We start from the raw sequence: 13,093 nt of genomic DNA on the forward strand, positions 1-13,093 counted from the left end.
CAACTGTTAGTTAAAATTGTACATCAGATAAAGTTAAATTAATAACTCGAACTAATATATAATATTATTGGAGCAGATATGACGTGAGAAGGGGCGTGCCGCGTACTCACCGAGCTTACTGTTAGACCAACGTGATATACTTTGAAATCAAGGTAATTATTAGAAAATCTATACACCCGAATAAAGACTCCAAGGATGTTTAGCAATTTTTTTATTACAAACAAATCAACGTTTTATAAATATTATAACGCTAAAGTATAATAATATCAAAAATACATCACAGTCACGTCATGTAATGGCAGCTTAGTATAATTTTTATAAATAGTAATACCTGCAACAAACGAATGACATTCAGAATTTTTTTGAACAGTTTTAAGACAGTAATTAAACAGAAACTTTGTAAAAAAGGTTATTACAAAATTAGTGATTATCTAGAAGATATGAATGCATGGGATTAGCTGTCTGGGAACTGATATTAGGCAGCCAAATTACTAAATTGTATAAGAGTATTTTTTTTTTAAAAAAAGAACTTCTTGTCGTCTGGTTGGAGTCAAAAAATTAGAGCACAAATAGCATGCTCTGATATTCTGCAGTACGCGGTTTGACGACGAACTGACAACATGTGGGTTTGTATAACCCGACCGCGTTACCTTGCGCTATAAATGCTAAAACGACGACCGTACCTACGTATTTTTTCCCACCGGGGTATGTTGGGCCAAAGGGCAGAATGTCCAAGGGGTCATAATGCCCAGACGTTAAAAAGTCTATAGCTCAATACGTCCAAGGGCCATAATGTCCAAGGAGCCATAATGTCCATACGTCAAAAAGTCTATAAGGCAATATGTCCAAGGGTCAGAGGGTCCAAGTAGCCATAACGTCTAGACGTTAAAAAGTCTATAAGTCAATATGTCCAAGGGTCAGATGGTCCAAGGACTCATAATGTCCATATGATATAAAGACTTTTGGTCAATACGTACAAGAGTCAGAATGTTCAAGGAGTCATAATGTCCAGATGATATGAAGACCATTTGTTAATATGCAAAAATGACAAAATGCCCAAGGAGTAATAATGTCCAGATGATATAAGACCATTATAGTGAATGTGTACAAGTCTCTAAGTCACAATTTTAGTAGTATATTACCTAACGGCTTCGGAACCCTACTGGTGTAGTAAATAAAGCGAGTCGTTGTATGGAGACCCAGAAATTGCATAGATGGAGGGTAATTAACAATTGATTTGTGGTTCCAGTAACTGGACAATGGTGCTAATTCCTGTAAATACCATCTAATTTTATTTTAAGTTATATCTGTCATTTTCTTATCCGCCGAAAAGGAAAGGGACGGGTAATCGACAAGCATAAAATTTATGGAACACACGTCAATTTTAAGCACAAATCTAAACCAACCGTCTAAAAATTTTACATCAGTCAATAACCCGACACGTTCATTTACTCATTCTTCCTAAAATTAAGAGCTGTGAATCATCCGTCCCTTTCCTTTTCGACGGATATGAAAATGACGGATATAACTTAAAATAAAATTAGACGGTGTCTCCAGGAATCGGGGCCATTATAACAACTAGACGTTTCGGCTATTGGGTGTTTTGATATTCAACATTATGACAGCTGCGCATATTATCTATTGGGTGTTTTGATAACTGGACATAATGACAAATTGACATTTTAACAATTTGTTGTTTTGACACATGGATGTTATGACAACTGGGCATTTTAACAATAGGATATTTTGACAAATGGACTTAATATCAGTTTGTCTTTTTAACAATTTGGTTTTAAGTCACCTGGATGTTAAGACCACTGGGCATTTTAACAAAAGGACATTATTTCCTTGGCATTTTGACACATTGGACATTATGGCCCTTGGACGTATTGAGCTATAGACTTTTTAACGTCTGGGCATTATGACCCCTTGGACATTCTGTCCTTTGGCCCAACATACCCCGGTGGGTATTTTTTTACCTTTACAGGGTGTTAGTGACATCGTAACGAATACTGAGGGGGATGATTCAGACAATGATTCTGAGTTATCAAGTGGAATTTTCCTGTCGAAAATTCATAAAAATGTTAGTGTTTTTTTTTCAATTATTTTCCTTTCCATGCGATGGAAAATTCCATTTCATATCAACTCAGAATTATGGCCTGAATCTTCCCTCGAAAGTTTTCGTTACGATGTCACTAACATCCTGTATAGTGATAAGTTAGCGTCAAGTTTCCGTCGTATTATTGTATGATGCTTTATCTACGGTCCTTATATATCAATGTTCGAGATGGTAATTGTTGGGCTTTCCCTTGGTGGGATAACGACCTCTGTGGTCCTGGGTTCGATTGCCGGTGGGGCATATCACAAAAATTACTTTGTGGTCCCTAGTTTGGTTAGGACACTACAGGCTGATCACCTGATTTTCCGAAAGTAAGATGATTCGTGCTTCGGAAGGTAGGTTAAGCCGTTGGTCCCGGTTACTACTTAATGATTTAAGCATGTAGTCGTTACATGAGCCATGTCAGGGGCCTTTGACGGCTCAATAGTAACCCTAACACCAGGGTTGATGAGGTTGGTACTCCACCTCACAACCCACACGATAGAACAAGTTGGGCTGACTGACCTTATAATCAAGTGACGCCGGCGGGCAGTTGTTGTCGGTTCTGTATGCTGAAGTAGTCGGTCACCTTGCTCTGCGCCGCCGACCCCTCCTTATGCACCAGCGGGCACGGGAAGAACTTCTGAAACGACACATTTACGTAACACAAACAGACAGACATGACTTCGACCGTGCTGCTTAACTGGATGGGCAGCGCCACAGAAAAAAGAACAAAAGAGAGCGCGAAGAACAAACTGTTAGGGTGGTATTAATAAACTAATCTCAGCTGAGACTGCCCTCAAGATCATGCTCAAGTCTCTGTTTTTATATGGGAACTGTCACGTTGACATGATCTTGAGGGCAGTCTCGAAGCTGAGATTAGTTTTTTAATACAACCCTTAGACACGATAAAAAAAGTTTTAAAGTTGTTTCGAATAGATAATTATGTTTTGATGATTCGATAAAAAGTATAAGAGGGATTTAATGCACCAATAATTTGGGATATGGTTCACTGTATGGTGATCCGCCTATCACCCTATTAATGGCCCATCATGTGTGGAGTACACACAGTCTTTACTCAACCAGCGTCGTGGTTCACGGTGCGACCTGTGCTGAGTGAGGCCCTTTTATCTCAGGACGTCCACCATCACCTTATGATCATTCTAATGAACATCCTCCTGTGCTTTTTGTAATTATTTTGTGTTTTTTTTTTAAGTCATGTTATTGTCTTGTCTTTGTGTGTGGCGTCCTTTTATAATAAACAATTCCTATTCTATTTCTACTTTTACATGTCCGCGATGTCGGATGAACGTGTACGGTTACGAGCATTAATATGTATACACTTTGGTACCATGTCACATTAACTTTTTTGACAAATTGAACTGCAAGTCTCATTGAATGTCAAATATGTTAGTGCGGCAGAGTCCTACAGTGGGTACATTATATTCATGCCTGTACTGCGGGGCACTGTAGTTGTGGTTGACCCCAGAACAGATAGCGTGAAATTCTTTACTGTTGCAGATATGGGATCAAAAAGAGTAATGATTATAAAAAAATGACAGTTAAGATACCTGTACAGCCTTGATGCCGCCGGAGATGTCCACAGTGGGCACCACCTGCTTTGGGTTCAGGAACTTCACGAAGCGGATCATCTCCGAGAACGACGAGTGCTCGCTATACGGGATACCTGGCACGTAGTCATAATGTATGGTCATTTTTGATCCCTTAATTTAACTTTTTATTTTTTACTAGTTTTTTTTTATCTTACAATTTACAATTACACCAAGTTTGACGCTTATAAGTATTATTAATTATAATAGAGCAAATATAAGATGTTGTTTGCTTCTATGCTGTTCTAGGAGCAAATAAAAAACATAAAACACGTTCAGCTGCTTGTCTTCCCGGGCATGTCGTAAAAACCGACAGAGGGATTGCGTCCTCTAACATGATGGACTAATGTTATGGGCGATGGGCTGATCCCTTATCACCATGAGGTTCATCATATCCATCTTAGGACTTCGTATCAACAGTGGCTGCAAGTTGTCTTTGATTACTTGTGGCTCTGCCCACCCCATTTGGGATTACGGGCGTGAGTTTATGTATGTATGTTTTTTTTATTTTATGTAAATATGGACACCACTCTCATTTTTATATTCTTATATTTTTTATTATTTTATTTTATACTTTAGAATATACGCTACTATGACACTAAGTTTGACGCTAATAGGTATTATTGTTTTTCTACAAAATAAAAAAACGACATTGCAAAAATCTTTACATGTACTTTTTGAGATTTATGCAGTGTTACTACAAAACAAAGACTAAAAGATAAACTATGTTTAAAATATAATCCGTATACGAAAGAAGTCCCGAAGGCCGCGGCGCTACTGTCGCAGATTCTGCATAGAATTATTATGACTTGTCAAGTTAGTTTCATTAAAATCCGCCGACTTCTATCGTGGCGCGAAATACTATTTCAAACCTATTTTATTTTTAGTTTGTGTTTAGTAGTAACACTGTTATTATTTATCTTTCAAGTTTAGAGTAAACTCTATTTTCGTTCCAAATAATGTATTATGGTATGTGTTGTCGTTTTTTTTACAGAGCGAGGTCAAAAAGACGTTGAAAAACAAACGTAACGGGGCCCCCTTAATTTTTTCACTTTTAGATTTTTTGTTAGTTGATGTAATATCCGCTATAATAAAGCATATTCTGTGCAAACATCAACCCGGTATCAAGTATAGTTCAAAAGATACAGCCTTTTAAACGTTGAACTTGAGACTCTTTGACAGGCAAACGGACAGACGATAAAACGGATTAGGGCTACCAATCGGAAGCCGACTAGTGTGAAGGAAGGTAGTGGCAACTCACCATGTATAGTGACCAGGTCTTTCTCGAGCGTGGAGTTCTTCCCGTTCTCCCAGCCGCTGGGCTTGAACGCCACCACCTCGCTGAACGCGCCCTGCAGGCTCTCCAGGTAGCTGCGTAGCTTCTATGGACAGCCATGAGCAATATAATGTACCCACTTTAGGACTCTGTCGCACTAACATATTTGACATTTAGTGAGACTTACAGTTTTGTCAAAAAAGTTAATGTGACATGGTACCAAAGTGTACACATATGTATCAGTGTATACATATTGTGTACATATTAATGCTCGTGACCGGACACACACATAGCACATTATACAGGGTATTAGTGACATTGTAACGAATACTCAGGGGGATGATTCAGACCATGATTCTGAGTTAATATCAAGTGCAATTTTCCGTATAATAATAATTATTATTATTTATAGGTAGGTTAGCATGCACGAAATATGAGTGAATACGATATGACAATATGCGACTGCTGTCAAATTAGGAATTTCCTTTGAACTGACAACTGTCAAACCCTGACGCGAGGGCGTGGCCCCTCAGCCCACCACGGACACTTCATAAAAAAGACTTTGTTTTACACAGACACTATACATTGATATTATCGTACACGCGCGTCTGTGTGTATGACATTTGACGCCTATATACGATTGATGATGAGACTAAAATAAGACGAATTGGGGGAAGGTAAATGGTAAACCTCGGCCGCTGGTGGGGAGCGGAGACCTGCCGTTAATAAGAAAAAACGCGAACCCCCCTAAATTTTAAACTTGAGATTTTTATTATTTATCTTTCTAGTTTAGAGTAAACTCCATTTCCGTTCCAAATAATGTATGTCGTATGTGTTGTCGATTTTTTAGAGCGAGGTCAAAAAGACGTTGAAAAAAAATTATATAAGTAGTATTATTCCTTATTGTAAGCCTTAAATCAAAGGAGAAGATATCTATGTACCTCGTGCGTCAGGTCCCGCATGGGCACCACGTGCAGCTGGCACGCGGCGGGCGAGGCGGTGCCGAAGCTGCGGCCCTCCACCGCCTGCAGCACCTTGTCCTTCTCCGGGCACGCCCACACCGAGCACCCCACGCGCCGCGCCATGCCCAGGAAGAACTTCTCTTTGCCTGCACATGATATGCACAATATTATGCTACTTTATTACTACTATACCTTCTGCTAATCAAGATACCCCCTAGACGCGAGGTGCCTTAATTCGTACTGGTTGTAATAAGTACGCTATTTTCCAACTAGTCAAATGATTTTCTTCATTAAATAAGATATAAATATATATATACTTATATATAATAAATAAGATATATACTTGTACATCAGACTCATATCTTTGACCTAGATAAATAATAGATAAATTCGTAATTCTTCCGGTTCTTTTTTATTCTGTATACTATCTGGTTAAGGTATTAACATCGACTATGTAATGTTGTCTAAATTAAACACATTATTATTATAAAATTTACACGAAAATATCTAATTTCCGCCGGCAATTATTGTGTTACCTACTGAATAAAGATATTTTTAAATTTGAATTTGATGCTACTCAATTGAACACGTCGACTCACCGATAGTATAGGTGCCGCAGACGATGAGCACGGAGGAGAACTTCTTGCCAGTCTTCTCGAGCGACATCTTCTTCTGGCGCAGGTGGTACAGCGCCATCTCCAGGCTCTGGTCTTGCGTCGGGAAGTCGTAGCGAGGATTGCAGTACCTATAATCAAGAATAACGAAATAAGTCTAAAAATTTTTCACGTTTTTTTATGACGTCACAGTGTGCTTTTTCATACAGATTCCATAGTAATTTCGTGTCTTGACGTTTAGTAAAAAGTAACCGATTTGACTAGTTGGAAACTAGCCTATTGAGGCAGTCAGAGGTATATCCATCGCAAGATGAACTAAGTACCCACACCTCACCGAGTTTTGCGTGACCAACGTGATATGTGGTGAGCCATGTCGCCATCTATAGGCTGCCTGTCCATTGAAGCGGAGCGAGCTTGCGGAGCGGTGAAACGGATAAATATTAACCAATAGGATTGCATAAAAACTCCGCTCAGCTGCAGTGGACAGAGATTGGTTAATCCTATTGGTTAATACTTATGCCTTTTACCGCTCCGCAAGCTCGCTCCGCTTAAATGGACAGGCAGCCATAATGCGCCAACTGTGTTAGATTGGTGAAATCCGGTATGGGGTTCGAACCGGCGCCCCCACTTTGAGAAGCAAGCTGACTCAATTGCGTAACGTCTGCTTTCAATTGACCTACAGAGCATTACATACATAAGATCATGCCTTCCTCCTATTGGGGTAGGCAGACACCGCGGAATCCCATCTACTACGATCCTGACACACCACTCTCGCTTCTTCCACTCCCATCAGACTTTATGCATTCTCGCCGGGTTAGTGCTTATCTGGTGAGCATTGTATTTGATGGACACAGATGAAACAGTATAATATTGGTGCTAATTCCTGCAGACGCCATCTAATTTTATTTTAAGTTATACCTGTCATTTTCTTATCCGCTGAAAAAGAAAGGGACGGGCAATCGACAGGGATAACATTTATGGAACACATATGTCAATTTTAAGCAGAAATCTAAAACAACCGTCTAAAATTTTACACCGACCAATAACCCGACATACTCAAGCAGACAGCACGTCAAACGGATTGCATACCAACGAGATGCCTATTTTATTCGCCCGGATTATTCATTCGTTTTAAAATTAACTTGTTGACAATCTTCTTATCAACCCTGGTGTCAGGGTTATTATTGAGCTGCCAAAGGCCCTGACATAGCCCACGTAACGATTACTCACTTACATCAGTAAATAGTAACCGGGACCAACGGCTTAACGTGCCTTCCGAAGCACGGACTTGTTGACAATCATCCGTCCCTTTCCTTTTCGGCGGATAAGAAAATGACGGATGTAACTTAAAATAAAATTACGAGGTGTCTGCAGGAATCGAGGCCAATGTCAACTAACGTCGAGTCCAGGTAGATGGTGTGTATGTCCTTGTTCCAGAAGACGGGGTATGACTCCATGTTGGGCGAAGCGCGGAAGTCGCCCGTGTGTAGCAGCGTCTTGCCCGACGGTAGTGTGAACACTAGCATCATTGCGCCGGGGCAACTACAACAGACATGTCCAAATGTAGATTCACGCCCGCAATCCCTAACAGCGTGGCCAGACACAAGTTATCACAAGACAACTTGCAGTCACTCTTCATACGAAGACAGATATGACGAACCGTGTATGATGAAAGGTATCATCATGTTAAACCGTGTCGGTTTTTACGACATGCCAAGGATGATAAGCAGCACGCGTTTTATCTTTTTTATTGATATAACAGTAGTCCAGCATAAAGGCAGATTAAATGTAGATGAAACAATGTAAATAGCCTCTATAAGTTCATCTCACTAAACATGCGTCTATCTTTGGGCTAAATAGTAGTCAATCCATTTTGCAGCGTTTTATAGACAACTAAAAATAGCATTACAGTAAAGAAAAATAAATACCGTGGCAGTCTACTTAGCAAGACTTTTTGTCCAGTGTAAATAATGAACGCCGTATAGAGTAGGAACCCAATGTTAACTTACTGATTAGCATCCACAGCCGTAACTTCGATCCCGTCAATTGTGATGGTCTCATCAAAACCCATTATGTGTAAACATTTCGGATTCACTCCTAACCGTGATATGCAGAGGTCGGCTGGAAATAAACTTAGTTTTACTATCACGACCGAGCCAGTAATTAAATGAGCCGTGGTAGCCCAGTTGGTAGACCGCTTTCCTCTCATTATGAGGTCCCAAGTTCGGATCCCAGCACAGGCCTAAACCAATGTATGTCGAATTTGTTTTCATGTTTGGATCATAAATGATTATCATCAGGAAAACATCGTGAGGAAACCCATATTCCCGACAAATGCATTTTCTGGGCTGGTTTTCCCTTCGCGGGTTGGAAGGTCAGCCAAGCAGTCGCTTCTGTAAAAAACTGGTGGTAAGCGGACCCTGTGAAAACGGGACAATGCTAGGGAGATGATCGAGCCGGTAACTGACATCAGTGATACTACCTTTTCTTGCGTCTCCGCTTGGCACCCTGCGTTTGCCTGTTCGTATTTGAGTTCTGACAGTGCTTATGTCATCAGTATAAATAAAGTCCAAATTGACTCACACGATTTATTTAATCAATATAGCCTAGAAAAATTCACATTCCACTGCTGAGCAAAGCCCTCCCCGCTTGATATTTCCATTGTTCGCGGGCTGAAGTAGCAGACTCCGAAAGAGGTGGTCTAACGATCCTGACTGACGCTCACCAGAAGCACAGCTCGACTGGTCGGAGTACGCACAAGACCGGAGATATAAAACTTACAAAGCCTCACCAGTAATCTTAGTGCAGAACAAGACTTTGTTGAAGGTTTTCTTGAGCCCCGAGTAATGGTCGGAGTGGAAGTGCGTCAGGAAGTAATGCTTCACGTTCGGAACATCCCCATACGAGAACGCGTCTACCGCGAAATGTGTGCCTGAAACATCACAGTTTACTATGTTGCATTTTGCGACTGATTTAGGTCGAAATTGGCACATGCAAAGATTCCAAGCTCGAAACAACTCAACAGAAAATAGTCGCTTTATTTGAAGCAGAATTAGAATAATCAACGTAGGTACCTGCCACAATCTTATAGTGAGGTATATTTTTAGGGTAAATGGAAGCCTTATTAGATGTCGACTTGGTCGGCAAAGTAAAGGGCGTCGAGTCTAAGTTCTTCCTGGGCGAGGGCGCGGAGTTGGCGCTGTCGTGTCGCAGCTTGGGCGTGCCGCGTGCGTCCGACGTGCTGTTCTTGACGTGCTCATTGCGCGGCGCCACGCGCGTGCGCGGCGACAGCGTGCTCTCGCGCCGGGACTTGCTAGCCGAGCGCCCGCGGTCGCACTTCACAGCGTCCGCCACGCCCAGATTCTTGCTCATTTCCTCATCATCACCACGAGCTACAGCCTCATTTTTCACACTTTCCACAGTCCCCTTCAAAACTTCAGTGTTTGTACCAAAATAACAATCGATACGTTTCTGTTTCAAATTATCCCCACGCACAGTTTTTCCATCCCTAACAGACTCTCGTTTCCGTTTGCCTTTATTTTTGAATTTACTGCTATCTGAAATTTGCCGTTTCACTAATTTGTAATTTGGTGGTTGAACAATGACATGAGACAGTCTCTCGATGGCATCAGTGTTTAAAATTAGAACTTTTGAGTTTTCTGTCACAGTTTCTTCAGTTGATTTTTTCTTTTTTATTTCTAAGCTGACAGCTACGGCCGACTTCTTTGGTGTATTCTGTCCGAGGGTTTGAGTCACCTCATTTTGGTCGTTCTCGGTAGATATATCTGAGCATTCTATCACATCACAATCAACATCCATGCCGCAATCCTTACGAGTTACAACTATATTCTTAATATTACTGGTGTTTGTACTGACATGCAATGCTTTACAATTCGTGACACCAAAGGACACTGATATCACTGGTTTTTCTGTTAATTCATATTCAATTGTACTTGTACTGTTGTCTAAAACATTGATTTCATTCAGCTCAGTGGCTGAAGATAGAGCCACGAGAGATTCATTGTTGTTTCTATCTTGAACATCTTTTTTTTGTACTTCTAATTCTTCAAAACTAACTGGACATGATTCAATGTTTTGTTTATCTGTAATAAGGTCTTCCACAGCAGATAAACCTATGCTACTTTCTATAATATTATTTTTATTTTGTACATTATTTTGATTTGGTAATTCATGGCCGCGAAATTCTTTTTCCAGTGGACATACCTAAAATAATTGTTAGGAGCAGGTAAGTTAGATTTTGAAAGATATGATTCCTTTCCCTACTCCACAAATAAAGATAAAAATACAAAGTAATATATGAGGTACCTACTAGGTACGTATATTTAGAGGCCTTAATAATAAAATTCCCAAAAATATATGAGTTTTCTGAACATGCTGAACAGTCCCTGGTGCATGGGTTATGCATAGCACGCGACGAGATATATCACGGGCTTCGACCAATAGCCAGACGACATTTATCTACGTAGGTATTAGGGGTAGGTAGGTAGGCATTCGCTGTCTCTAAAGTCGTATTTACGGAGAATTAGGACCTCGTGCATAGCGTGAGCGCGTAGGCAGCGCGGCCCATTCTAAATTCAAACATATGTCGATGTATGAAAGCGTCTACGGAGAAGCGATTTTACACGCGTTTGCTAAATTCAATGTCACACATGACAGAACACGCGAGTTGCGGCGCACCCCGGATTCTCCATACAAAAATCTCATTGTTACCGTGTGCCGCCTTACCGCTTAAGTGCGAGCGAGACAAATACATCGCGCACGCTCCACCTTACGCTTTAGCGGATTACGGCCGTTTAGACTAAAGTAAGACTCAGAAGGCGTGAGGTAAATCTAGTTCGGCGCCCGATACGAAGTGGTGTGGGGCTGAGGGTTCCGATCTACCATCGTGCTAGTCTATAAGTACGTAGTATTATTCTTTATTCTATGGTTGCGGTTAGCGAGTTTCATTGTACAGCTCAATGCGCTCAATATAATTATACAAGCGTCCAAACCCTTTAAAGTTACGATGGACAGATTGTGTAGGCTTAGTAATAGAGTCCGGTTACGTTAGGTACAGCCACCTAACCACCTAACGCAGGACGCTTTGCCGCGACACATCACGCCATGTCGCCGTAAACACGGCCCATTAGTTGCAGCCCGTGGGAAGAGGCGTGATATCATGAGCGATAGCATAACCCATACAGAATCCCGAAAGAACTATTGCTGGTCATAAAGATTTCTAAAGAGAACAAATAATCAAAGCAAGATCTTTGAATGGAATAAGTAAAACGTAAAATATGAGACATTAGTATTGTTGAGGTGTAAAATAAAAAAAGGTCTTACAGGATGGAGCTGCAGAGTGGTAGGCAAGTCAAGGTTACCACCTTGGTTACTCTTGTCTTTATCTACATTTTTGGCATTTGGTGTTTCTCTTGGTAAATTATTGATATTATGTGCATTCTCTTTGTTAGCTAAGTGTGGCTGAAAAAAAAAACGGGTCTTAGGTGCATATCTCCATGATACTATAAATACTGTGTAAACTTCGATAGCGTGTTTCAGGACTGCATTATTGAATGGTGGCGCCATCTGTTGCATGTGGGCGGAACTAGCTGGTCAATCAGTTGGGCCCGCCACATCCTTATGGCTGTAAATTAATTCTATAATTTCCTACAAGGCCACAGGAGGCCTAATTATTCTACAGCAATTTTTTCAGACAGACAATAGTTACAAGGTGAAACTCATACTCACTTTATGAAGACTTTTCTTTATATTAGGAACTCCATTCTTCCTCTTCAGTGATAATGAGCACCGGCTTACAATTGAGTTCTGCAAAAATATAAACAAACAGAAATATATACTAGAATATGGTGTGAAGCACAACATATTAAAAAGTAAGATATAGAGATATTCTTAAATAATAAAACCCATTTATTTTTAAATTAATGGGTGCTGTCACCTAGAAATCATGCCTAGATGCAATGCAAAACAGGTTTGTGATTCAGTGTTTATTAGTGGGATGTACATATATAAACTCATGCCTATTTCCCACCGGGGTAAGCAGACTATGGAATTCCAGTTGCTCCGATCCTAACACACAGTTGATGTAGATTCTTTGTCTTTATCTTATCTTCTAAAGACCGCCGGTTACTTATGCTTATAGTTATGTTACGTTTAGTACATAGGAATAAATACAAAAGTATTTTGTTACCTACTTTAATGTGAGTAAACAAACACTTACTTGGGTTAACGACAGGTCTCCATGCTGTTTTTTGATTCCTCTTGGATTTAGAATAGACGGCAAGTAATCGTTAATATCATCATTAATCATTTTCCATTGTTATTCCAATAAAATATTTACGAAAGTAGAAAATAATAACGTCCTCTCTCGCCCACCAAAACAAGTCCTATTTACTAAATTAAAATGAGATATAAGAGTTGAGGATGCATAAAAAGGCTTGATACGTCCAACCATCGTCCAACTCTTTTTCTCTAGTAGTTGTGTTAGCTATTATTGTGTATAAAATTTTAAACTG

General features: G+C 40.2%; 1 protein-coding gene across 1 annotated transcript; it reads right to left on the reverse strand.

The window, feature by feature from the left end:
* Positions 1-196: 196 nt before the first annotated feature.
* Positions 197-12,977, reverse strand: LOC126375993 (uncharacterized). The gene is made up of 13 exons (XM_050023133.1): positions 12,799-12,977; positions 12,309-12,386; positions 11,904-12,041; positions 9,635-10,784; positions 9,352-9,492; positions 8,570-8,681; positions 7,959-8,102; positions 6,546-6,691; positions 5,926-6,092; positions 4,970-5,090; positions 3,670-3,785; positions 2,624-2,741; positions 197-331 (listed from the first exon to the last, which is right to left on the reverse strand). The coding sequence occupies exons 1-12, from the start codon at positions 12,886-12,888 to the stop codon at positions 2,631-2,633; spliced, it is 2,514 nt and encodes an 837-aa protein (XP_049879090.1). The 5' UTR covers positions 12,889-12,977; the 3' UTR covers positions 197-331; positions 2,624-2,630.
* Between the last annotated feature and the right edge of the window lie 116 nt (positions 12,978-13,093).

This window comes from Pectinophora gossypiella, chromosome 20 (genome assembly GCF_024362695.1).
Source record: "Pectinophora gossypiella chromosome 20, ilPecGoss1.1, whole genome shotgun sequence".
NCBI classification, from domain to species: domain Eukaryota; kingdom Metazoa; phylum Arthropoda; class Insecta; order Lepidoptera; family Gelechiidae; genus Pectinophora; species Pectinophora gossypiella.